Source organism: Selaginella moellendorffii, unplaced genomic scaffold, assembly GCF_000143415.4.
Source record: "Selaginella moellendorffii unplaced genomic scaffold, v1.0 SELMOscaffold_100, whole genome shotgun sequence".
NCBI classification, from domain to species: Eukaryota; Viridiplantae; Streptophyta; class Lycopodiopsida; order Selaginellales; family Selaginellaceae; genus Selaginella; species Selaginella moellendorffii.
Window position 1 is genome coordinate 393,004 of NW_003314361.1, and position 21,061 is coordinate 414,064.

Below are 21,061 nucleotides of genomic sequence, written 5' to 3' on the forward strand. Positions count from 1 at the left end.
TTGGTAATATGTGTTTTTAAATATAAAAAAGTATTTCTAAACAATGCAATAAAATTGTTTTATTTGCTAGAACGAAGAAACACTAAGTTGAGACATGCCCTCATTTCTTCACTGCTCCACTGATCCCGGCAGGTGTTCTATCGAGAAAGACATATCACTGCTGCTGAGCTCGGGAGACTTGATGTCTTCAATCAGCTTCACAACCTGGGCCATCTTGGGTCGCTGCTCCGGATTGGACGCAACGCAGTCGAGTGCAATCCTCAGCAGATACACCATCTCCTCCTCGGAGTTTCTCCTGTAGGTGACGAGCTCGTAGTCAAATACCTCGGCGGTCCACTCCTCGCGGACCGTGGAGTTGACCCACCTGGGCAGGTCAACGCTGCTGCCCTGCCTCGCCGCCACCCTGCCCGTCAAGAGCTCCAGCAGCATCACCCCGAAGCTGTAGACATCTGCCTTGTGCGTCACCTTCTTGGCCACAAACATCTCCGGTGCCCTGTAGCCATCGCTCGCCTGCGGACCGTTCTGGACGCTCGCAAACGGCAGCAGCCCAAAGTCCGCAATGCAAGCCTGCCCGTTTCCATCGAATACTACGTTGGTGGATTTCAAGTTGCCGTGTGGCATTGTTGGGCACTCCCGGTGAAGAAATGCCAGCCCCTGCGCTACGCCGTAGGCTATCTGTAGGCGATCCGGCCATGCCAATAGTTCCCGCTCGTTCGTTCCTCGGTTGGCTGTCCAGAGCACAAGCAAAAACTTGAGAGATAATTCCACGATTTGATTTACCAAGTTCCTTACCGTGCAAACGAGTGTAGAGGCTTTTGTTTGGGAGATAGTCGTAGACCAGGAGCTTCTCCTCTTGCGCGTAGTAATAGTAGGCCACCAGCGGAACCAAGTTTGGGTGCTTGAGCCTGCCTACAAGCGCAAGCTGCTTCTCAAACTCGGCTTTCTCCGTCAAGTTTCTGTCAATCAGCCGCTTTACAGCGAATACGACACCTTCGCCCAGGACAGCCTTGTACGTTGTTCCCACAGTGCCTTTGGGAACAAGCATCTCCGCAGATGCCCGAAGCAATTCTTTCAAGCCAAAGCTGTGTTGATTGTCCTCGGCAGCGAAAATTAGCCTCCCGGCTTCACCCTCCACTGATCCTCGCTGCTCCGGGAACTGCATGCTCGCCGAGTCTATGCTTTGCACCTCTCCGCCATCTTTTTTCTCGGGACTCTTCGATTTGTGTGTCACAAGCTTGTTTTTGTCGTCGGGATTTCCTCTCCTGAGGTAGAACATGAGGAGGAGACAGATAAACACGACGATGGCGAGGCTGAAGACGACGATGATTATGATGCTTGGGAGGCTGAGCTTGTCGCTTTCAGAAGAGCGAGGTTCCGAGTGGGCATTCTCTGGAGACGAGGGCGATGGTAGTGGTGGGCAACTGTTGTTAGTTGGCGGCCCACAAAGATCGTTCCCTGCGAATGAAGTTGGGCTTGTGGATGCGAGTGATTTTGGAATGCTGCCAGTCAATCGGTTGTGGGAGACACCGAAGTCTGTCATCTTGGGGAACAACATATCTGGGATCGGACCTGTGAGAGAGTTGTAGTCGAGCCTGAGCGTCTGCAATTCCTGGAGACTGCTGAGTTCCCGTGGGATCTCTCCCTCCAGCTGATTGTTTCGGAGTGACAAGCGATCTAAGATGGCCAGCGTGCCTAGCGAGGCAGGGATATTACCGGTGAGCTTGTTGCCGAGCAAGATGAGTTGCTTGAGGTGGATGCAGCTGGAGAGATCAGGGGGAATGGGCCCGGAGAGCGAGACGTTGATGAGCCTTAGAACTCGGAGTTGATCTAGCCTGCTCAACGTGTTTGGTGCTATGGTTCCCGGAAGATCCAAGTTCTCGAGCTCCAGAAACGTGACACGGCCGATCACTGGCTTCTTGCAATTGACCCCTTGCCAGGCGTTTTGATCCGTGCATGGATTGAGGCTGGAGACGTTCCATTGCAAGATTCTGTTTTGTGGATCTGCAAACTTCATGAAATCGATGAGTGCCTGCCTGTCCGAAGACACATCCGGCTGCTGTGCCGACGATAAACACCAAAGCCCAGAGAAGATAACAAATGACCAGATGGTTTTACAGCAGTAGAGTGTAGCCATTTTTCTTCTTCTTGATGTAGAGATTTGCACCATATACATAAATGTAAGATCTAAGAACATAAAACACTGTTACTCATATGAAGCAGTGCTCGATTGTGCTAAGTTTACCTGTGTCTAGAAGCACTGCCTTGCGTTGCATGGGACGTCCCCTGTCTTTCTTCGTGTAATACCTCATGACTGTCTTGATCAAAGCAGGGATCCTTTTGAGCCAGAGAATGCAAGCTTGGTGTTTGTCATGGTGGCCGCCCTGATGAGAGGTATTTTGGTTTCACTGGCCATGACATGCCCCTTTGGTCTGTCCTCATGTGAAGGCATACTGAAAAACCAAAGCTTGCCTTGCACCACAAAATGCAGCTGTCAAGAGGCTCCACACTTCAGTCACTCATGGAATTTCCAACTTTGGAAACATATTGTAAATATATATAAAAAAAAGGGGAGTTTTTTGTTTTGTTTTCTATCGTATGGCATGGATGGACGGCTTGTGATTATAATGAAAAAAAGCATTGGAAATACCATTAGCGAAAAGATGTGCAAGCAGCAGGGACTAATGCACAACATTTCCGTAATCTCTCGCCACTGATCACGTCGGGACAAGCCTTGCTTGAAAACTTCGGAATCTTTGATGGCTGCGTTTCCAAAGCTTGTTGTTTGGCATTTGCTTGCGGCCAAGTCCTTCATATCCGGAGGTCTTTGGAGATGGTTTTGTTCCACACAGAAAGCTAATTTCTTCCTCTTGTTGTGTTCTTCTTCTTCACGTAAGATGACACTTTACTTTTCTCTCATGTCTCTCTTTGGTAGCTAGACCAACTTAATTGTGTGTTCTTTTGGCTCTCAGGTAACAGCTGCTAGAGAAGAAGATCTTGTCCAAGCAGTTCTAATTCCATCCATACAACATATATTCCATGGCGGACCAGGATTTGAAGAAGGACGCGGTGGTGTGGAAGGGGCCCGAGAGTTTGAAGCAAGCCATCTCGCTGCTCGAGGAATTCAAGCTCCCGGGAGGGCTGCTGCCGCTGGAGGAGGTGATCGAGGTGGGCTACGTCAAGGCGACGGGCTACATGTGGATCACCACCGCCAAGAAGATCGAGCACAACTTCGCCAAGATCAAGAAGCTGGTGAGTTATTCCACCTCCATCCATGGCTTCCTGAGCGACAAGAAGATCGCCAAGCTCCAGGGCGTCAAGGCCAAGGAGCTCCTCATCTGGGCTCCCGTGGGGCAGATCATGGCCGACGCCGACGATGCCGTCAAGAGCGTCCACTTCAAGAGCTTCGCGGGCATCACCAAGACCTTCCCTACTGAAGCTTTTGCTCTTGGGGAGTGATAATCCAAAAGCCCACCAAGATCACCAACAAATTTCCAAAAATCACGCGAAAACTGTATCTTCGGCTCTTTCGAATATACCCATAAACGTCTCGCAAAATATACATTTAGGGTTTTGCGTTATCCACTTTTTAAAAATCTATGGACGGTGGAGATTTGTTTGATCTAACGGCGGAGAACTCGACTAGGGCTCTTGGGATGCTCGAGGAATGCTCCGTGCGCGCGCCTGGAATTCCCTGCAAGGACACCGCGGCTAGGCCCGGCGCTTACCTCGCGGCTCTCAAGGTATGCGGCGGCGCCAGAGATCTAGAGCGCGGCAGGAGAATCCACAGCGAGATTATCCGCGCCTCCACTCCCGATTGCTTCGTCTCCACCGCGCTCGTCGACATGTACTGCAAATGCGGCAGCCTGGTGGAGGCCCGGGCCGTCTTCGAGGGAATCCCAGCGCCGGAGAGATCGGTGGTGTCCTGGAACTGCATCGTCATGGGCTACGCGCAGTGCGCTCGCGGCGATCTGGCCCTGGATCTCTACGCGAGAATGGACTGCGCTCCCAATCGCGTCACCTTTCTTGCTCTCCTCAAGGCCTGCGTGAGCCTGTCCCAGCGTGAAGATCCCAAGCTTGTCGCCGGAGCCATGATCAAGCCCGAGAGCTTGCGACTTGGGCGATGGATCCACTCGCGAGCTGCGAGAACCGGCGACGACCGGCACCTCCAGGTCTCCAACACGATCATCGACATGTACTCCAAGCTCGGCTGCTCGATCGACGCTCACAGGCTCCTCGACGCCATGCCCCGGCCTAGCGTCGTGTCTTGGAACTGCCTCCTCTTGGGATACGCCGAGAATGGCCGCGAAAGCTTCGCTCTCGAGCTCTTCTCCCGGATGGAAGACGAAGGCTACGATCCCGACACTGTGACGTTCGTTGCCGCCTTGAAAGCCTGCGCGAGCCTCGCCGATCGAAGCACCACCAAGCTTCGTTTGCTGGAGAAGGGACGATCCATCCACTCTCGAGCTCTGCGAGCTTTCCATGGAAAGGAGCTCCACATCTTCCTCTCGAGCACGCTGGTGGACATGTACGCCAAGTGTGGGAGCTTGGACGAAGCTTGCCGGGTCTTCAAGAGCATGAGGCACCGCAGCGTCGTGACGTGGAACTGTATCATCACGGCCTACGCGCAGAGTGGCCACGGCGAGCTCGCGTTGCAACACTTCCAGAAGATGGTTGACGAAGGTGGTCTCGAGCCGGATGCGATCACTCTGATGGCGGCTCTCAAGGCTTGCGGGAGCATCGCTGAGAGAGAAGAACCGCAGATCGTCGAAGGAAAGCTCGTCAAGCCCGTGTCACTCGAGAGAGGCCGAGCTCTTCACCGTCGAGTTGCCAGCTCCGGATCACAGCACCACAGCTTCGTCGCCAGCAGTCTCCTGGATATGTACTCCAAATGCGGGAGCATGGAGGACGCTCGAGAGATCTTCGAGCGTATGGAAAGCAAGGACCTGGTGTGCTGGACGTCGATGATTCTGGGCTATGCCGAGAGTGGCCAGGGCGAGCTTGCGCTCAAACTTTACACCGAGATGAAAGCCAGCGGCCTGGAAGCTGACGACGTGACTTTCGTGGCGGCTCTCAAGGCGTGTGGAAGCCTGGGAGCTCTGGCAGCCGGGAAGAACGTCGAGGCCGAGATCTGCAACGCTGGAGTGGAGAGCCATCTGGTGGTGGCGAATGCTCTCGTCGATTTCTACGGCAAGTGTGGCAGCATGGCGGAAGCTCGAGAGATCTTTGAGTCGCTGAGCAGCAGCCGCAGGGTCGACGTGATAACTTGGAACTCGTTGATCGACGGGTACAGTCGCCAAGGCAGCCACCAGCAAGTCTTTGATCTCCTGGACGAGATGGTGGCGCAAAACTTTCGGCCCAACGAGATCACGATGCTGTCAGCTCTCGCGGTTTGCAGCCACAGCGGTCTGGTGGATCGAGGCCGGGAGTTCCTCGAGACGATGGAGGCGAAGTTTCGAGTGTCGCCAGGGGTGAAGCACTACAGCTGCGTCGTGGGTCTGCTGGGACGAGCGAATCGATTCGATGAGGCGCTAAAGGTGGTGAGAAGCATGCCTTGTGATCCCGGCAGCTCCCTGTGGCTGACGCTGCTGGGAGCGTCGTGGAAGTGGAACGATCTGAGCGTTGGGGAGCTGGCATTTGATAAGCTCCGGGAAGAGAACAGCGCTGCCGCTTTCGTTCTTATGTCAAACATTTACGCTAATGGATCGCTCCCTAGAAGAACACATGAGCATTCCTCGTGAGAGATCGATCCCAGGCGCTAGAAAAACTTTTTAGATCGCTTACCTGGCTAGCGAACGACGGATGTGCTACTCGCCCAGAGGATCAAAGCGCAGATGAAGAGGACGAGTGGGATCAAATGGATGGCGCTCTCGGGCTTGAGGAATTTGGAGGCCGGCCTCTTGTTGTCGTGGAGGAGCTGCCGCTCGGCATCGTCGGTGTCGCTGCCGCCACTGCCGCCACTGCCGCCATTGCTGCTGTGATGGAGGGGATTATCGGACGGGAGATCGATGGCCACCATGCTGATGCTTCTGGGAATGACGCCGTTCGCCGCTCGCGTCGGGGATGTGTGGAGATAGACGGCATTCGTTGCGTAGCTAGCTTCTAGAGAAAGATTGGCGCTCTGCGCCCTGTGCATCGTCGACGATTCTTGCGCATTAAGATCGATCGCTGCGTAAGAAAGAAAAGAAGATAATTGCTGCGAAATATTTTAGATCTAGCCGGGATCTGAAGCTCGTGATCTAAGCGTACCTTCGAGCGCCAAGCCGATCGATCCAAGCGAGATGAAGCCCTAACAACGCCGCGTAGTGAAGATTCTAAGAATCTATATCTAGCATATTCTAGAATATACTAATCGAATTTATCGTCCACGTGGCACGTCTGTCTACCGCGTGATTTACAATGCCCGTTTAAAGGAAATATTTATTGGAGAAACCCTGGGGCGAGTGTTCTTTGTTCTTTGTTTCTTCGCGGTGATCAATCAATCGGCGGCACAGCAGCAGCGCGATGGCGTGGTGGAAGGCATTCACCAAGCCCAAGGAGGAGGAGAGCTCCAGCGCTCCCTCGGATCACAGCGGCGCCGCCGAGATTCCTTGTCCAAAATCCGAGAGCGGCGGCGTCGTCTCGTCGACCGTGCATGCTGTCCAGGACGCCACCACCGCCGCCACTGACGCCGCAGGTACGTCGCCGTGCCCGATTTCGTGATTCTTGCGCGCATTCCTGAGTGTTTTGGATCGAAATCTTTGCTTTCCCTAAAGCGAGCTCGAGGACTTTGGGGTTTCTAGTCATGTAGCGCAAGAATGTAGGATGCCTGATGCTCCGATCGTCGTCTTGGTGTCATAGATCGTTTAATTTGTTCTCGGATGGGTCGATCGATCCATACTTCTTCACAGGCTTCCACCTGTGGGATTTCATGGATTTCGTGGATTCCTTGCAATTGGATAAGGGATTTCGTCTTTCTTTAATTTTTTTCTTGCCTGTCTCTGTCCGCTTGGCTGTGCTTGGTTCTCATGAGAGGCATTTGCTTAGAGAAAGTAACTGAGGCTGTGGCAGCAGTGGGCGCAGAGCAGCGCGAGGCGATTCGAATGGAAAATCGAGAGATTTGGGGGAGGATCAAAGAGGGCGACACGCTCTGGGGTCTGAGCGAGAAGTACTTGGGCGATGCAACCAAGTGGCCTCATCTCCACGCGGCTTGCCGGAAAGAACTCGGCCCCGATCCACTGCGACTCCTCCCAGGTACTCACATCACCGAGGCATGCATCGCCAGAGCTCGCGAATCCAGTCGGAAGAGCAGGAACTGAAGATCACAGCACCAGCAAAAACGATGATAGAAGAAAAGAATTCGCTGCCAGCACTAGCAGCAGCCTTGGGTCGATCGATCGATCCAAGCGCCCATGGATTTGGATTGGAAGAAGCGAGCTTTCTACTACTAGCTATGGTTTTGTAGAGAAGAAAAGGGTTTTGCGGTGTGTGTACTTTGTTTGATATATAAGACAGTGGGTTTTCTCCTGCCATGCCATCTCTGTCTAAGTTCGTTTTCTTGGCTCGGTATATTCCACGTGTTCTTCAGGCGTGCCGTTTATAGATTTTTAACGCGACTGTGAATCGAACTGGCGACTGGCTGGAAAGGCTGATTAGATTATGCCAGGGGGAAGTAAGTTAATGTAGTTTAAATTTGGGGGGAATATCTGGTCGGCATCTAGCCAGCGAATCAAAAATCTTTTCCTCATCATCGCTGGGCGGGATGTTTTTTGAAATGGAGACGCATAAAAGGCGTGATCCTGCCACGTGCCGGGCGCTGGGGCCGCCACGTCAACATTCCTTGGTTTTGGGCCGATCCGTACGCCTCGGGCCGTACCCCACTGCGCCACTAGATTTGGCCAGGCTTGCGTGTGTGTGTGTACTGTGTGGCGGCTGACACTTAAAGGAGAAGAGAAAAAAGGCGCTGGTTTGGATGGACGGGCAAATATTTTGGGTCTTTCTTCTCTAGGGGTTTCTTGGATTGCGATGCCATGGCGCTAGATCGATGCGCCAATTCCTGGCAAGGGAATGCGATTGCGTCGTCGGTAAGCGATGGACGCCGCTAGCAGGAGATGGATTCTTTTCGCGGCCGTTTTGAGAGATCCGGGCGATCGGCGGCTGTCTTTGGGATGAATCAATCCGGAATACGTGCCCTGGATTGGAGCTGGAGCGTCTTCTACGGAAGATTGTAGAGGTGGTGGTGTCTTTGCTTCCGGGACTCGTCTGGTGGCCCGGCCAAATGATTCGTGACAGGGACTAGAGCAGGGAGTTCTTACAGGAGTAGCTTGTGGTTCAAGGGAATGGATCATCATCGAGAAGAATTCCTGGTGACCAGCATTTTAATTCTCTAAAGGTATCGGAACAGGAATGTAGCTCCATCATCTGGACTAGAGGAGTTTCCTTTTTTTTATTGGGCTAGCGCCTCTCAAATCGTCCTATGGAGCCGCATTCTTCGACAGCCGTGACGACGCTCTCATTCGAGGATCATAATGCCAGCGTTGTTAGCTCCGCGGACAGTACCGATTTTGCTACGTGTGATGCATCGGCCGTGGCGAGCTCGAGGCTGAGTGAAGTTCATGGGGACTCTGGACGGGTTTCTAGCTCGGATGGCTCATCGCCAATGCCGGTTTTGGCCTCGAGCAACGGGTCCGAGGGCCTGGCAGGCGATGTGTGCACTCCCAATGGCGATGTGCCGAGTAACAAGCGGATCGAGCAGCATTCCGGCAAGTTTTGCGACGGTTTTCTTCGATGGTCTTCATGGAAAATGACTGTCTTTTGTGCCTTGCAGAAGCGGAGATCATGAAGGAGCGATTTGCGCGGTTGCTATTGGGAGAGGATATGTCTGGCGGTGCCAAGGGAGTTTCCACTGCATTGGCGCTGTCAAATGCCATCACAAATCTCTCTGGTTCGTTTTCGATCTAGACTTGTCATGGTACGGTGTAACCGTGTGGATTTTCGCTGTTGCAGCGTCGGTGTTTGGAAACTTGTGGAAGCTAGAACCTTTAGCCACGAGCCGGAGGAGAATGTGGAAGAGAGAAATGAATTGGCTTGTCTCTGTGACAGACTACATTGTTGAGCTCGTTCCAACCTGGCAAACATTCCCAGACGGAAGCAGCGTTGAGGTGAGTAACAAGTCTCCGTGCGACTTCCGTTACCTAAGATTGATTGTCATCTTATTCGTCTCAGATCATGGTTGCGAATCCTCGTCCTGATCTGCAAATTAACTTGCCAGCTCTCCGCAAGCTGGACATGATGCTTCTGGTAAGGCATTGTCCAGTTCAGTCATTCCTTGATCATTTGCTCTCCGTGTAGGATTGCCTCGAGAGCTTTCAAACGCCAGAGTTCTGGTACGTTGATCAGGAGCACATGGTGTGCTGTAAAGACAAAGCTCCAAACAGACCCTCGGTGTCCAAGCATGAAGGAAAGTGGTGGCTCCCAGTTCCGAAGGTGCCGCCCAGCGGGCTTTCCGACGAGGCGAAGAAGGCCCTGCTGCATCAAAAAGAGAGCACAAGTCAAATTTTTAAGGCAGCGATGGCAATAAATAGCCAGATCCTCTCTGAGATGGAAGTCCCCGATGCATATCTGGAAGCTCTTCCAAAGGTAAATTTGCGTGCACACATCTTTATCGCAGCGCTGATTTCCTTGGTTGTAGAATGGCAAGGCTATCCTGGGGGATCTGTACCGGTATCTTTCATCGGATGAGTTCTCCGCGGATGCGGTTCTCGGTGTCCTCGATGTCTCCAGCGAGCACAGCGCGGTAGAGCTTGCCAACCGGATCGAGGCCGCGATCCACGTCTGGCAGCACAAGCTCCAGAACAAGCAAACGCAACCGGCATCCAAAGACAACAAGTTCAATGCGAGGAACTCGTGGGTAATGGTCAAAGAGTTCGTGGCGGACGCCGAGAAGAAGGAAGTGCTCGTGGACAGGGCCGAGGGATTGCTCCATAGCTTGCGGCAAAAGTTTCCGGGGCTACCTCAGACACTCTTGGACATGCAAAAGATCCAGTTCAACAAGGTATGTTCTCATATAGAAATCTCCGATGCCTGACTTGCAAAAACAAAACAAAACTTTGCTTGCAGGACGTTGGTCAATCCATCCTTGAAAGCTACTCCAGAGTGCTGGAGAGCCTGTCCTTCAACATCACGGCTCGCATTGACGGTGTGCTCAATGCCGACGAGGTAGCGAGGAGCTCGTCGTTTACGACGACGTCCGACTCGAGCCAGGCCCTGGGAAGCCAATCCACAGATTCGCTCACATTCCCCGTCATCAAGGATCCCTCCCGCAAATCAGCTGGTCAGAAAACTCTCCTCGCGGACTTCATCAAAGTGGATCAGTTCACGAAGAGGATCTACGCAGACGCTCCAGGCAACAACCAAGTGAATCAATGGCCAGCATCGTGTCGCTTGGAGCAGAGTCCTCTTGGAAGAGACTGAGGTAGAAGAGACTCACATAAACCTATAGAACTTGTCTTCATCTCTGGTGATGGTGTTTCCAAAACTCCATAGCCGATTGTATCCAATCCAACGAGGGTAATGTAAAAGGTTGGCCTTTTCTTAGTTCTCTCATCGTGTGTAGTTTGCTACCAAGTCCTGGAACTCGGCAATTAATTTCTCGATCGTGATGCAACCGCGCTGGCCTTTGCTGCCTCTCGTGCGAACGTTCACCTGATGCAAGAGACGAGTGTTAAAACTTGCAAACTTAAAGACACGCTGCTTTCGTTCTTACTTCTCCTTTCTCTTGCTCCATAGCGCCCACCACCAAGAGATAGTTGTAGTGTGCCATTTGAGCTTCTCGGACCTTGTAATTTGCAGAAGTAGTACGTTAAATGTATAAAAAAAAAACGTGTGTCCAAGTACCTTCTTGTCCACCTTTCTGTCCGAGACATCGACGTCTACCTCGAAACCAGCAGCGTGAAGTTTGGCACGAACCTGGTGCGAAAACAGAAAAAGTAAGCAGAACGTTAGGAAAACAAAGGGGTGAATCGCGTTTTGTACCTCCTCGGCGTAGTCTTTAAACTTCTCCGAGATTGTGAGAACGATAGCTTGGCGCGGGCTGAGCCAGAAGGGCCATTTTCCAGCATTGTCTTCCAACAGTATTGCGAACATCCGTTCAATGGACCCCAATATCGCCCGGTGTATGATGACAGGCCGCTCGATCTTTGCTTCGTCTTCGGCCGAGTAGCTCAGCTTGAACCGAATCGGTGATTGGAAGTCAAGCTGCGTAGATCACGAAGATAAAAAAAAACGTTAAAAGAAAAAAAGGCAAAAGCCCTGAAGACAAGACCTGAATTGTTGCGCACTGGAACTTTCTGTTGAGTGCATCAGATACTTGGATGTCAATCTTAGGCCCGTAAAAAGCACCATCTCCTTCGTTCATCTGCAGAAAAGATTACGAGCTCGGTAATTACATGAAACAGAGAGGAGATATCAAACCTGCCAGGGCTTTGCATGCGCATTCAGAGCGTCCGCCAATGCCCCTTCCGCCCGATCCCACAAGGAGCTCTCGCCAAGAAAGTTTTCTGGCCGCTGGAATTTCATACGACGTCAAGGACTGCCTTGAAGAATTTCGACATACCGTGGACAATTTGAGATCATAAGTAAAGCCGAAAATGGTGTACACGTAATCGAGAAAGTCCAGACATCCCTTGACTTCATCATAAACCTGTAGGAGGTAATCGTTTAGCAAACCAAAGAAAAATACTGAAAACTAAAACTTACTTGAGATTCCATGCAAAAGATATGAGCATCATCCTGTGACAGCGGCAACGAGATACGTGAGTAACTCTACACAGATTATATGACAAACCTGTGAGAAACGCCTGACTCGTGTCAGCCCCGTGAGTGCACCACTTAATTCGTTTCGGTGTAAAACCCCAAAATCAGCTATTCTCAGAGGCAGCTCTACGTAAATATATATAATCTCGTTAGACAAACACAGTCATGTTGCAGACTCCCTACCTCGATATGAACGGACCCTGTGTTGGAAAAGTAAACAATGGCCGGGACAATTCATGGGCTTCAGACCAAATTCTTGCTTTTCTATCTGCAGCAAGAGGTTAAAACCAGCGGGCGGTGGATTTTCCTAGAATTACCTCGAAGACGAACATGTTTTCTTTATAATGAGCCGCATGTCCGGATTGTTCCCAAAGTTTCATGTTATAAATGTTCGGAGTGACTACCTAAGAGCCGAAGAAAACATTATTTTCTACTGAAAACAGCTCATACTGGACAAACCTCGTCAAAACCTCGCTTCCTGTATTCTGAACGGATAAATTGCAACAGTTTGTTGTACACAATCGTGCCCTTTGGAAGAAAGAATGCACTCCCTGGGCTGCGAAGGAACGCAAGCGTGAACTCTATAGTTGTTTCTAGGAGCTAGAAAGTTACCTCAATTCGTGGAAGAAAAAGAGCTGCTGGTTTTTCCCAAGTAACCGATGGTCCCGTTTCTTGGCTTCTTCATACTTGGTCATATAAGCCTACAAGCCCAACAAATCATCCATATGTTAAAGTTATGGAAACGTAAGAAGTACCTTCAGGGACTGATTATCAGGATATGATATTCCGTAAACGCGTTGAAGGCTTTCCCGTTCTTGCTTACCTTTCCAATAGCACGCGGAGGCCTGTTTAAATGAACGTTTACGAAAAAAACAGTTTCTTAATCGAACTGACGGCACCTTCAAGCAAGAAAAAGCTTTCACATAGGATGTGTTGGGAATATGAGGTCCACGACACAAATCAACAAGTGGACCGCATCTGTAAACTGTTATCACAGCATCCTCGGGCAAATCATTAATTATTTCTACCTGCAAGAGAAACAAAACCTCCTATGACGTTAAAACAGGCTTCCAACAGAGACACTTACTTTGAACTGGTTATCAGAAAAAATCTCCAGAGCCTGTTGCCGTGTCACTTGTATCCGTTCAAACGGCTGACTCTCCTGCACGTCTCCAAAACAAAGATCAATCTTGTCCTATCATATGCCTCGTCGAACCTGAACGGCTTTCGTCACTTGGCTTTGCACAGCCGGGAAGTTCTCTTCGTTGAGTGTTCTCCCGTCTTCGTAAAAAGCATCATAGTAAAAACCCTACACAAGAAAATGTTGCAACTATACCGATCAAATTCACTAAAACAGTACCTCTCCCCTTGTCGTGCAGGGACCAATGCAGAGCTTGCAACCATACGCTTGTTCTAAAGACTGGAAACTTACAGCACGTTAAATTCTTCCCCTCGAATGAAGAAAAAAAGAAAATGTAGTACCTCGCCAAGGATATGAGCACTCGAGTGCCAGAAAGTATCACGACCCTGCTCGTCCTTAAACGCGTAAAGAACAAGCGTGCAATCCTCTTCCAAAGGGCGTCCCATATCCCACAGAGTTCCATTCACCTGATTGGAAACGCTCGCACACAAAGAAGTGAGAAAAGAGGTAACAGTACCTGCGCAATAACATAATCAGCAGCCTTCTTCTTCGAGATTAGCCTGGCAATGTCCAGTGGAGTCGTGAGAAGCCTTCTTCCGGGGTACACCACTTCCCCATCCTTGTGCACAGTCACACTGGACGAGAAAAATGTTGGCTACAAGCAAGAGATAAATCCGGCCTACTCGATCGGCTGGCCTCCGAGCTTCTCGTTGCGCGCGCGCTCCGACGCCTGTAGCTCGCTGAAGATGCGAATGCGCTTCTGGATCACCGCCGGATCCGCCATGGCGGAGGTAGCAAAAACCCTAACCCTGAATTTTCCAAAACCCTTAATTGCTTTCAGCATTACTTTATGGAAGAATTCAAAAGTTTAAAAAATGGTTCATATAAAACGACAAATAAATTTCTAGGAATAAAAAAAAGTTAAATATTTTATCTAAAAAATAGAAGAACACTATTTCTTTAATCAAAATGAGTATTTGGGCCCTTTTACTTTCTTTAATAATGTTCTCTAATTACATAAATTGTGATGTAAATTGGGACGCTCTAACACTTGTAAATTATATACAGCTAGAAGATATTCACAAAATTGCATATTATTTGAACAAAATGCTAGATGATAAAATAGATATCACACGCAATTACTATGGTGCTTATACATGGACAATTACTCAAGAGCTTTCATTTGGTAGATTAGTTGAGCTTAGTCTTTGGATATATTGTAGAAAACCTGGTGGTATTTGCAACGTTTGTTTAGCTAACACTGGAGCACTAGGAAGAGAGATAGTTGGTAACTTAGCAGCACTTGTACTAGAGGTTATAAATGAGGCAAAAGGTTATTATTATGGACATATTGCTGCTACAATGGGTTATGTTGGTGTAAAGTATAAAATTGTGAATGCCCCTTTGTTCTACCAAGACCTTAATATTAGCGAATCTGTAAGAAATATCACAATGTTTACTGATATATCTAATTGCTGGATATACAGGTCAAGCCTTATAAGTGGTGATGCGTTAGAGTTGGGTGCTTATCTGATTAATTCTAACTCTTTAGTCTCCCCAAACAGTCAATATAAATTAGCTATAGATGGATGTAATTTGATTTTTACTTATCTAGGAAACCATGTGAAATGGAGAACATGGAATAATGGGGATGATTGTTGGTTGCATCTACAAGCTAATGGTGATTTAGTAATTAAAAATTCTAATGGAGTTAAAATATGGAGTACAAATACTCAATGTAATACTAATAATTGTAGAATATCAACAGTAGTTTCTGTAGAAGATGATGGATTTATATATATCTTTTATATGAACACAAGACGGATAATACGTAGTTTTCCATAATATGAAATTGCATATAATTTATACATGCCTGAGTAAACAATAAAGGTAAAGGCATCTTTTCATCTTTGAAAAAGGATAATGGAAATTGATGCTGTGGTTTTCTAGACTAAGTGAATAAGGAGAATGTTAAATGGAAAGCAACTCTATAAAAATGAATAAATCAATTCTCTATGCTAAATACTTTTTATCCAGACAATCTTAAGCAACAAAAGGAATGAAAGCCAAAATCCAAATCATAAAGGATTTACAAACTAAATAAACATTGGAGATCCAACATTTCAGTTGGTATTTGCATCTTGGTGTACATGTCAGCTAGTTTTCCCTATAAATATCAAAGCTCTTTGAGAATAGTTTATATCTACTTATTAAGGAGTTTAGCTACTTTGATTTCTGTTTTTACTTTAATAATAGTTGTCAGATATTGATGTCACCTGAGAAGCTCTAACACTTTACAATTATATAGAGCTAGGGGATATTAATATAATTGCATGTACTTATGGCAATGAATATGTGATTGTGTGTGGGAATATTATATATTTATACATGTGCAATTTTCAGTTGTATGCAAGAATATTATGCACACAATCATGAGTGATATCACTAAAAATGGATTTTGAGCACATGATTAGATGGTTGATAGATCCTAGGGTAATTATAGTATAGCTCAAGGAGCACCAAAAGGATAATCTATGCATAAATAGCCACTAATCAATGGGAATTTAACTTATGCTATTTGCTTTAATACCACATGTAATGCATTTTATCTTTCTCCCCTTAAACTAATTGAAAAATGAGCAATTACTTGATGAAAGAACTTTTAATGGTTATCTTATCCCTATTTATCCCCTAAAGTTCTAAGGATTTATAGTGACAGTATATTTAAATTTCATCCTATGATCACATGCACTACATTATTAACATAATCACCACCACTATTATAATTGCTACTAGGAATAAAGTTTGGATTACAACTCAAATCATTAGAATGCCAAAAGTGATGGTGGTTCTTAATTTGAGCTTGGACTATAGCTCAAGTAAATGTGCTAGTGGAACATGTTGGAAAGGAAACTTTTGAGAACTTTGGGATCAATCACAAACCTCTCAACCTTGATGGTTGTCAAATCACACAATCTATTTCATTTGAGAGTATCCAAACTTCTGACTATTATTCTAGACTTTAAGGATGATTTCTCTACCATAACTATCACTGAGTCTCGTGTAGGTAATATTGTTTGTTTTTGTTTTATCTTAGTTGCTTGCTGCTCTTGCAAATATGTTGTCTAGAGGCACCAATTGATCAAACTACATGGCTTACCAACTCTTGTGAGACTCGGGAATGCCAGAGTTCAAGCATTTCTCCATGAAGAAGCATGAGATAATTGGTGAAGACTACCAATTCTACTCCACATGTTCATCAAGTGCCAAATTTTAGGATTCAAAAAAGTTTGAAGCTTGAGTCTATTTTTATTTCTTAGATAGGTTTTACCACCCTTATTACTTTCTGTGTCTCTAGAGCATCATACAAGTGAAAGTTATTCTCCTTCCTTTTCAGATGGATTGTTTGGTGCTACTAACAAGAAGGCAATTGTCTTGACCACATAACTAGGTTAGTTGTAGTGTTCCATTTTCTTTACTCTTAAAAATGCACTAAATAGAGATGCAAAAGTGTGGAACAAATATTATCTATTGCAAGCTACAAGTGAAAAGTGCAAGACACAAAGCTTCCACTATATGTTTGTGGAGATCCATGCATGCACCATCTAAAGCAAGGTAGATTATAGCCCTCTTGTTTTCTCACTCAACATTTTATTTGTAGATCTGTATAAAAATATTCATGTGTAAAACAACTTACATTTGTCTAAAGATAAAAAAAATAAAAATGTATTCATTAATTGCATAGAAGTTATTGAATTTGGAGTTACCAGGAATTTTAAATATCTTAAAACCCTTAACCAATAAAAAAACACTTTCATTTATAAATTATTTCATTCTATATTTAAGCCTTAATAGATGGTCTCCATTTTTAGTTTCTTATAAGTTTGATTTGAGCTTCATAGCCTCCCCTTGCATGATTGTTCCAAAATCAGTGATGGAGATGCCATCCATGACATGGATAATAAAGAATCCCTCCACAATAGAATCACATGAGCTATGAGTGAGATTTTTATAGATTCTAGCTTCAATTAGAGAGAAAGACTGTCTCTTGATCAACCCAAGTCACTGTCACTTGAGCTCCTTCTGAGAAGATTGATGGAGATCTTTTAATTCTTTTGGTCTTCAGATATTTTTTTGGCCTATCTCATTGAGCGTGGATTTTGAACATGCAATGGGTAGAAGCTCAATTGATTGATGGAGGGATATGGTTTGAAAGAATTTCTACCAAGAATAAACTCCTCTAAGTGGTGATCCTGCCTAATGTACACCAGCTAATCAAGACTTTAGAATTTGTAAGGAGGTTGAACTTCTTGAACTGCCCACCAGGTTCAATCCTACCCACAAGTAAAATTGTTAAATTATTAGATGCTAAAAGGTATCTGCATGCTAAATGATATATTTATTGTTCTTATCCATACAATTAATATAGATTAACTATTACTGGATGTAATCTAATTTCTACTTATAGGAAACTCTATTTTATAGAGAACATGGACTGGCTGTTGGTTGCATCTGAAATTTGGTAATTAAAACCACTGAAATAGTTAAATACTCAATGTAATATTTATAATTGTAGAATCACAACAACAGGTTCTGTAGAAGATGATGGGTTTATGTATGAACTCAAATAAAAGCGAAAAAATAAAGGTAAAAGGCATTTGATTTTGATTTATTCATCTTTGTAGAGTTGCCTTCCAATTAACATTCTCCTTATTTCACTTGTTCCAGCTCCAATTTCATATAGTTTTGCATCCCTTAGCAGCCTTCCAGTGGGATACTCGTTTACACAGCCATTCCCACCTAGGCACTGGATAGCCTGGACATGATCTGAGAAATAGAACAAACTAGAATTATGAAAGAGCTTACCTGGGAAGCCAATCCACAGATTCGCTCACATTCCCCGTCATCAAGGATCCCTCCCGCAAATCAGCTGGCCAGAAAACTCTCCTCGCGGACTTCATCAAAGTGGATCAGTTCACGAAGAGGATCTACGCAGACGCTCCAGGAAACAATCAAGTGAATCAATGGCCAGCATCGTGTCGCTTGGAGCAAAGTCCTCTTGGAAGAGACTGAGGTAGAAGAGACTCACATGAACCTATAGAACTTGTCTTCATCTCTGGTGATGGTGTTTCCAAAACTCCATAGCCGATTGTATCCAATCCAACGAGGGTAATGTAAAAGGTTGGCCTTTTCTTAGTTCTCTCATCGTGTGTAGTTTGCTACCAAGTCCTGGAACTCGGCAATTAATTTCTCGATCGTGATGCAACCGCGCTGGCCTTTGCTGCCTCTCGTGCGAACGTTCACCTGATGCAAGAGACGAGTGTTAAAACTTGCAAACTTAAAGACACGCTGCTTTCGTTCTTACTTCTCCTTTCTCTTGCTCCATAGCGCCCACCACCAAGAGATAGTTGTAGTGTGCCATTTGAGCTTCTCGGACCTTGTAATTTGCAGAAGCAGTACGTTAAATGTATAAAAAAAAACGTGTGTCCAAGTACCTTCTTGTCCACCTTTCTGTCCGAGACATCGACGTCTACCTCGAAACCAGCAGCGTGAAGTTTGGCACGAACCTGGTGCGAAAACAGAAAAAGTAAGCAGAACGTTAGGAAAACAAAGGGGTGAATCGCGTTTTGTACCTCCTCGGCGTAGTCTTTAAACTTCTCCGAGATTGTGAGAACGATAGCTTGGCGCGGGCTGAGCCAGAAGGGCCATTTTCCAGCATTGTCTTCCAACAGTATTGCGAACATCCGTTCAATGGACCCCAATATCGCCCGGTGTATGATGACAGGCCGCTCGATCTTTGCTTCGTCTTCGGCCGAGTAGCTCAGCTTGAACCGAATCGGTGATTGGAAGTCAAGCTGCGTAGATCACGAAGATAAAAAAAAACGTTAAAAGAAAAAAAGGCAAAAGCCCTGAAGACAAGACCTGAATTGTTGCGCACTGGAACTTTCTGTTGAGTGCATCAGATACTTGGATGTCAATCTTAGGCCCGTAAAAAGCACCATCTCCTTCGTTCATCTGCAGAAAAGATTACGAGCTCGGTAATTACATGAAACAGAGAGGAGATATCAAACCTGCCAGGGCTTTGCATGCGCATTCAGAGCGTCCGCCAATGCCCCTTCCGCCCGATCCCACAAGGAGCTCTCGCCAAGAAAGTTTTCTGGCCGCTGGAATTTCATACGAAGTCAAGGACTGCCTTGAAGAATTTCGACATACCGTGGACAATTTGAGATCATAAGTAAAGCCGAAAATGGTGTACACGTAATCGAGAAAGTCCAGACATCCCTTGACTTCATCATAAACCTGTAGGAGGTAATCGTTTAGCAAACCAAAGAAAAATACTGAAAACTAAAACTTACTTGAGATTCCATGCAAAAGATATGAGCATCATCCTGTGACAGCGGCAACGAGATACGTGAGTAACTCTACACAGATTATATTACAAACCTGTGAGAAACGCCTGACTCGTGTCAGCCCCGTGAGTGCACCACTTAATTCGTTTCGGTGTAAAACCCCAAAATCAGCTATTCTCAGAGGCAGCTCTACGTAAATATATATAATCTCGTTAGACAAACACAGTCATGTTACAGACTTCCTACCTCGATATGAACGGACCCTGTGTTGGAAAAGTAAACAATGGCCGGGACAATTCATGGGCTTCAGACCAAATTCTTGCTTTTCTATCTGCAGCAAGAGGTTAAAACCAGCGGGCGGTGGATTTTCCTAGAATTACCTCGAAGACGAACATGTTTTCTTTATAATGAGCCGCATGTCCGGATTGTTCCCAAAGTTTCATGTTATAAATGTTCGGAGTGACTACCTAAGAGCCGAAGAAAACATTATTTTCTACTGAAAACAGCTCATACTGGACAAACCTCGTCAAAACCTCGCTTCCTGTATTCTGAACGGATAAATTGCAACAGTTTGTTGTACACAATGGTGCCCTTTGGAAGAAAGAATGCACTCCCTGGGCTGCGAAGGAACGCAAGCGTGAACTCTATAGTTGTTTCTAGGAGCTAGAAAGTTACCTCAATTCGTGGAAGAAAAAGAGCTGCTGGTTTTTCCCAAGTAACCGATGGTCCCGTTTCTTGGCTTCTTCATACTTGGTCATATAAGCCTACAAGCCCAACAAAACATCCATATGTTAATGTTATGGAAACGTAAGAGGTACCTTCAGGGACTGATTGTCAGGATATGATATTCCCTAAACGCGTTGAAGGCTTTCCCGTTCTTGCTTACCTTTCCAATAGCACGCGGAGGCCTGTTTAAACGAACGTTTACGAAAAGAACAGTTTCTTAATCGAAATGACGGCACCTTCAAGCAAGAAAAAGCTTTCACGTAGGATGTGTTGGGAATATGAGGTCCACGACACAAATCAACAAGTGGACCGCATCTGTAAACTGTTATCACAGCATCCTCGGGTAAATCATTGATTATTTCTACCTGCAAGAGAAACAAAACCTCCTATTAAGTTAAAACAGGCTTCCAACAGAGACACTTACTTTGAACTGGTTATCAGAAAAAATCTCCAGAGCCTGTTGCCGTGTCACTTGTATCCGTTCAAACGGCTGACTCTCCTGCACGTCTCCAAAACAATGATCAATCTTGTCCTATCATATGCCTCGTCGAACCTGAACGGCTTTCGTCACTTGGCTTTGCACAGCCGGGAAGTTCTCTTCGTTGAGTGTTCTCCCGTCTTCGTAAAAAGCATCATAGTAAAAACCCTACACAAGAAAATGTTGCAACTATACCGATCAAATTCACTAAAACAGTACCTCTCCCCTTGTCGTGCAGGGACCAATGCAGAGCTTGCAACCATACGCTTGTTCTAAAGACTGGAAACTTACAGCACGTTAAATTCTTCCCCTCGAATGAAGAAAAAAAGAAAATGTAGTACCTCGCCAAGGATATGAGCACTCGAGTGCCAGAAAGTATCACGACCCTGCTCGTCCTTAAACGCGTAAAGAACAAGCGTGCAATCAAAGTTACCATAACCTGCGCAATAACATAATCAGCAGCCTTCTTCTTCGAGATAAGCCTGGCAATGTCCAGTGGAGTCGTGAAGAGGTAACAGTACCTGCGCAATAACATAATCAGCAGCCTTCTTCTTCGAGATTAGCCTGGCAATGTCC

At 46.5% G+C, this 21,061-nt stretch overlaps 7 protein-coding genes and 1 pseudogene across 8 annotated transcripts in view; 4 read left to right on the forward strand and 4 right to left on the reverse strand.

Moving 5' to 3' along the window:
- Positions 1-108: 108 nt before the first annotated feature.
- LOC9628953 (probable leucine-rich repeat receptor-like protein kinase At1g68400) lies at positions 109-2,134 on the reverse strand. Its single transcript, XM_002989718.2, has 2 exons — positions 793-2,134; positions 109-728 (listed from the first exon to the last, which is right to left on the reverse strand). Exons 1-2 carry the CDS (start codon positions 2,132-2,134, stop codon positions 109-111), a joined length of 1,962 nt encoding a protein of 653 aa, XP_002989764.2.
- An 827-nt stretch (positions 2,135-2,961) lies between these two features.
- LOC9628954 lies at positions 2,962-3,557 on the forward strand. Its single transcript, XM_002989664.2, has one exon. The coding sequence runs from the start codon at positions 3,037-3,039 to the stop codon at positions 3,454-3,456; it is 420 nt and encodes a 139-aa protein (XP_002989710.1). The 5' UTR covers positions 2,962-3,036; the 3' UTR covers positions 3,457-3,557.
- Positions 3,558-3,596: 39 nt separating this feature from the next.
- Positions 3,597-5,738, forward strand: LOC112342148 (pentatricopeptide repeat-containing protein At3g57430, chloroplastic-like). Its single transcript, XM_024663500.1, has one exon. The coding sequence runs from the start codon at positions 3,597-3,599 to the stop codon at positions 5,736-5,738; it is 2,142 nt and encodes a 713-aa protein (XP_024519268.1).
- LOC112342161 lies at positions 5,641-6,283 on the reverse strand. The gene is made up of 3 exons (XM_024663536.1): positions 6,247-6,283; positions 5,782-6,165; positions 5,641-5,709 (listed from the first exon to the last, which is right to left on the reverse strand). Exon 2 carries the CDS (start codon positions 6,131-6,133, stop codon positions 5,786-5,788), a length of 348 nt encoding a protein of 115 aa, XP_024519304.1. The 5' UTR covers positions 6,134-6,165; positions 6,247-6,283; the 3' UTR covers positions 5,641-5,709; positions 5,782-5,785.
- A 133-nt stretch (positions 6,284-6,416) lies between these two features.
- LOC112342160 lies at positions 6,417-7,508 on the forward strand. Its single transcript, XM_024663535.1, has 2 exons — positions 6,417-6,673; positions 7,051-7,508. The coding sequence occupies exons 1-2, from the start codon at positions 6,502-6,504 to the stop codon at positions 7,293-7,295; spliced, it is 417 nt and encodes a 138-aa protein (XP_024519303.1). The 5' UTR covers positions 6,417-6,501; the 3' UTR covers positions 7,296-7,508.
- A 415-nt stretch (positions 7,509-7,923) lies between these two features.
- LOC9638086 (rop guanine nucleotide exchange factor 7) lies at positions 7,924-10,569 on the forward strand. Its single transcript, XM_002989665.2, has 7 exons — positions 7,924-8,738; positions 8,804-8,920; positions 8,983-9,137; positions 9,202-9,276; positions 9,328-9,615; positions 9,668-10,030; positions 10,096-10,569. Exons 1-7 carry the CDS (start codon positions 8,453-8,455, stop codon positions 10,447-10,449), a joined length of 1,638 nt encoding a protein of 545 aa, XP_002989711.2. The 5' UTR covers positions 7,924-8,452; the 3' UTR covers positions 10,450-10,569.
- LOC9638087 (threonine--tRNA ligase, mitochondrial 1) lies at positions 10,545-13,746 on the reverse strand. The gene is made up of 21 exons (XM_002989719.2): positions 13,615-13,746; positions 13,449-13,566; positions 13,273-13,398; positions 13,151-13,210; positions 13,007-13,099; positions 12,878-12,952; positions 12,690-12,818; positions 12,546-12,635; positions 12,403-12,491; positions 12,250-12,346; positions 12,108-12,194; positions 11,974-12,058; positions 11,822-11,916; positions 11,734-11,766; positions 11,591-11,677; positions 11,449-11,541; positions 11,300-11,392; positions 11,011-11,232; positions 10,873-10,944; positions 10,742-10,813; positions 10,545-10,680 (listed from the first exon to the last, which is right to left on the reverse strand). The coding sequence occupies exons 1-21, from the start codon at positions 13,713-13,715 to the stop codon at positions 10,579-10,581; spliced, it is 2,019 nt and encodes a 672-aa protein (XP_002989765.2). The 5' UTR covers positions 13,716-13,746; the 3' UTR covers positions 10,545-10,578.
- A 3,827-nt stretch (positions 13,747-17,573) lies between these two features.
- Positions 17,574-21,061, reverse strand: part of LOC9628955 — a 6,264-nt pseudogene continuing 2,776 nt past the window's right edge. The window contains exons 2-21 of the transcript XR_002990843.1: positions 20,827-21,006; positions 20,705-20,764; positions 20,561-20,653; positions 20,432-20,506; positions 20,244-20,372; positions 20,100-20,189; positions 19,957-20,045; positions 19,804-19,900; positions 19,662-19,748; positions 19,528-19,612; positions 19,376-19,470; positions 19,288-19,320; positions 19,145-19,231; positions 19,003-19,095; positions 18,854-18,946; positions 18,565-18,786; positions 18,427-18,498; positions 18,297-18,368; positions 17,798-18,235; positions 17,574-17,747 (exon numbers count right to left, since the gene is read on the reverse strand). The product of XR_002990843.1 is annotated as a threonine--tRNA ligase, mitochondrial 1 (transcript). The remainder of the gene's footprint in view (positions 17,748-17,797; positions 18,236-18,296; positions 18,369-18,426; positions 18,499-18,564; positions 18,787-18,853; positions 18,947-19,002; positions 19,096-19,144; positions 19,232-19,287; positions 19,321-19,375; positions 19,471-19,527; positions 19,613-19,661; positions 19,749-19,803; positions 19,901-19,956; positions 20,046-20,099; positions 20,190-20,243; positions 20,373-20,431; positions 20,507-20,560; positions 20,654-20,704; positions 20,765-20,826; positions 21,007-21,061) is intronic.

Bases quoted from the DNA above. Each gene is read 5' to 3' on its own strand.
- LOC9628953 (XM_002989718.2), bottom strand. From the start codon at position 2,134: ATGGCTACACTCTACTGCTGTAAAACCATCTGGTCATTTGTTATCTTC. The intron at 729-792 runs GTAAGGAACTTG...TGCTCTGGACAG, and splicing joins CCTCTACACTCGTTTGCACG to CCAACCGAGGAACGAACGAG.
- LOC9628954 (XM_002989664.2), top strand. From the start codon at position 3,037: ATGGCGGACCAGGATTTGAAGAAGGACGCGGTGGTGTGGAAGGGGCCC.
- LOC112342148 (XM_024663500.1), top strand. From the start codon at position 3,597: ATGGACGGTGGAGATTTGTTTGATCTAACGGCGGAGAACTCGACTAGG.
- LOC112342161 (XM_024663536.1), bottom strand. From the start codon at position 6,133: ATGCACAGGGCGCAGAGCGCCAATCTTTCTCTAGAAGCTAGCTACGCA.
- LOC112342160 (XM_024663535.1), top strand. From the start codon at position 6,502: ATGGCGTGGTGGAAGGCATTCACCAAGCCCAAGGAGGAGGAGAGCTCC. The intron at 6,674-7,050 runs GTACGTCGCCGT...CTGTGGCAGCAG, and splicing joins CGCCGCCACTGACGCCGCAG to TGGGCGCAGAGCAGCGCGAG.
- LOC9638086 (XM_002989665.2), top strand. From the start codon at position 8,453: ATGGAGCCGCATTCTTCGACAGCCGTGACGACGCTCTCATTCGAGGAT. The intron at 9,138-9,201 runs GTGAGTAACAAG...TATTCGTCTCAG, and splicing joins CAGACGGAAGCAGCGTTGAG to ATCATGGTTGCGAATCCTCG. The intron at 9,616-9,667 runs GTAAATTTGCGT...CCTTGGTTGTAG, and splicing joins ATCTGGAAGCTCTTCCAAAG to AATGGCAAGGCTATCCTGGG.
- LOC9638087 (XM_002989719.2), bottom strand. From the start codon at position 13,715: ATGGCGGATCCGGCGGTGATCCAGAAGCGCATTCGCATCTTCAGCGAG. The intron at 13,399-13,448 runs GTACTGTTACCT...GTTTCCAATCAG, and splicing joins CTGATTATGTTATTGCGCAG to GTGAATGGAACTCTGTGGGA. The intron at 12,636-12,689 runs GTGCCGTCAGTT...TCATTTAAACAG, and splicing joins AAGCTTTTTCTTGCTTGAAG to GCCTCCGCGTGCTATTGGAA.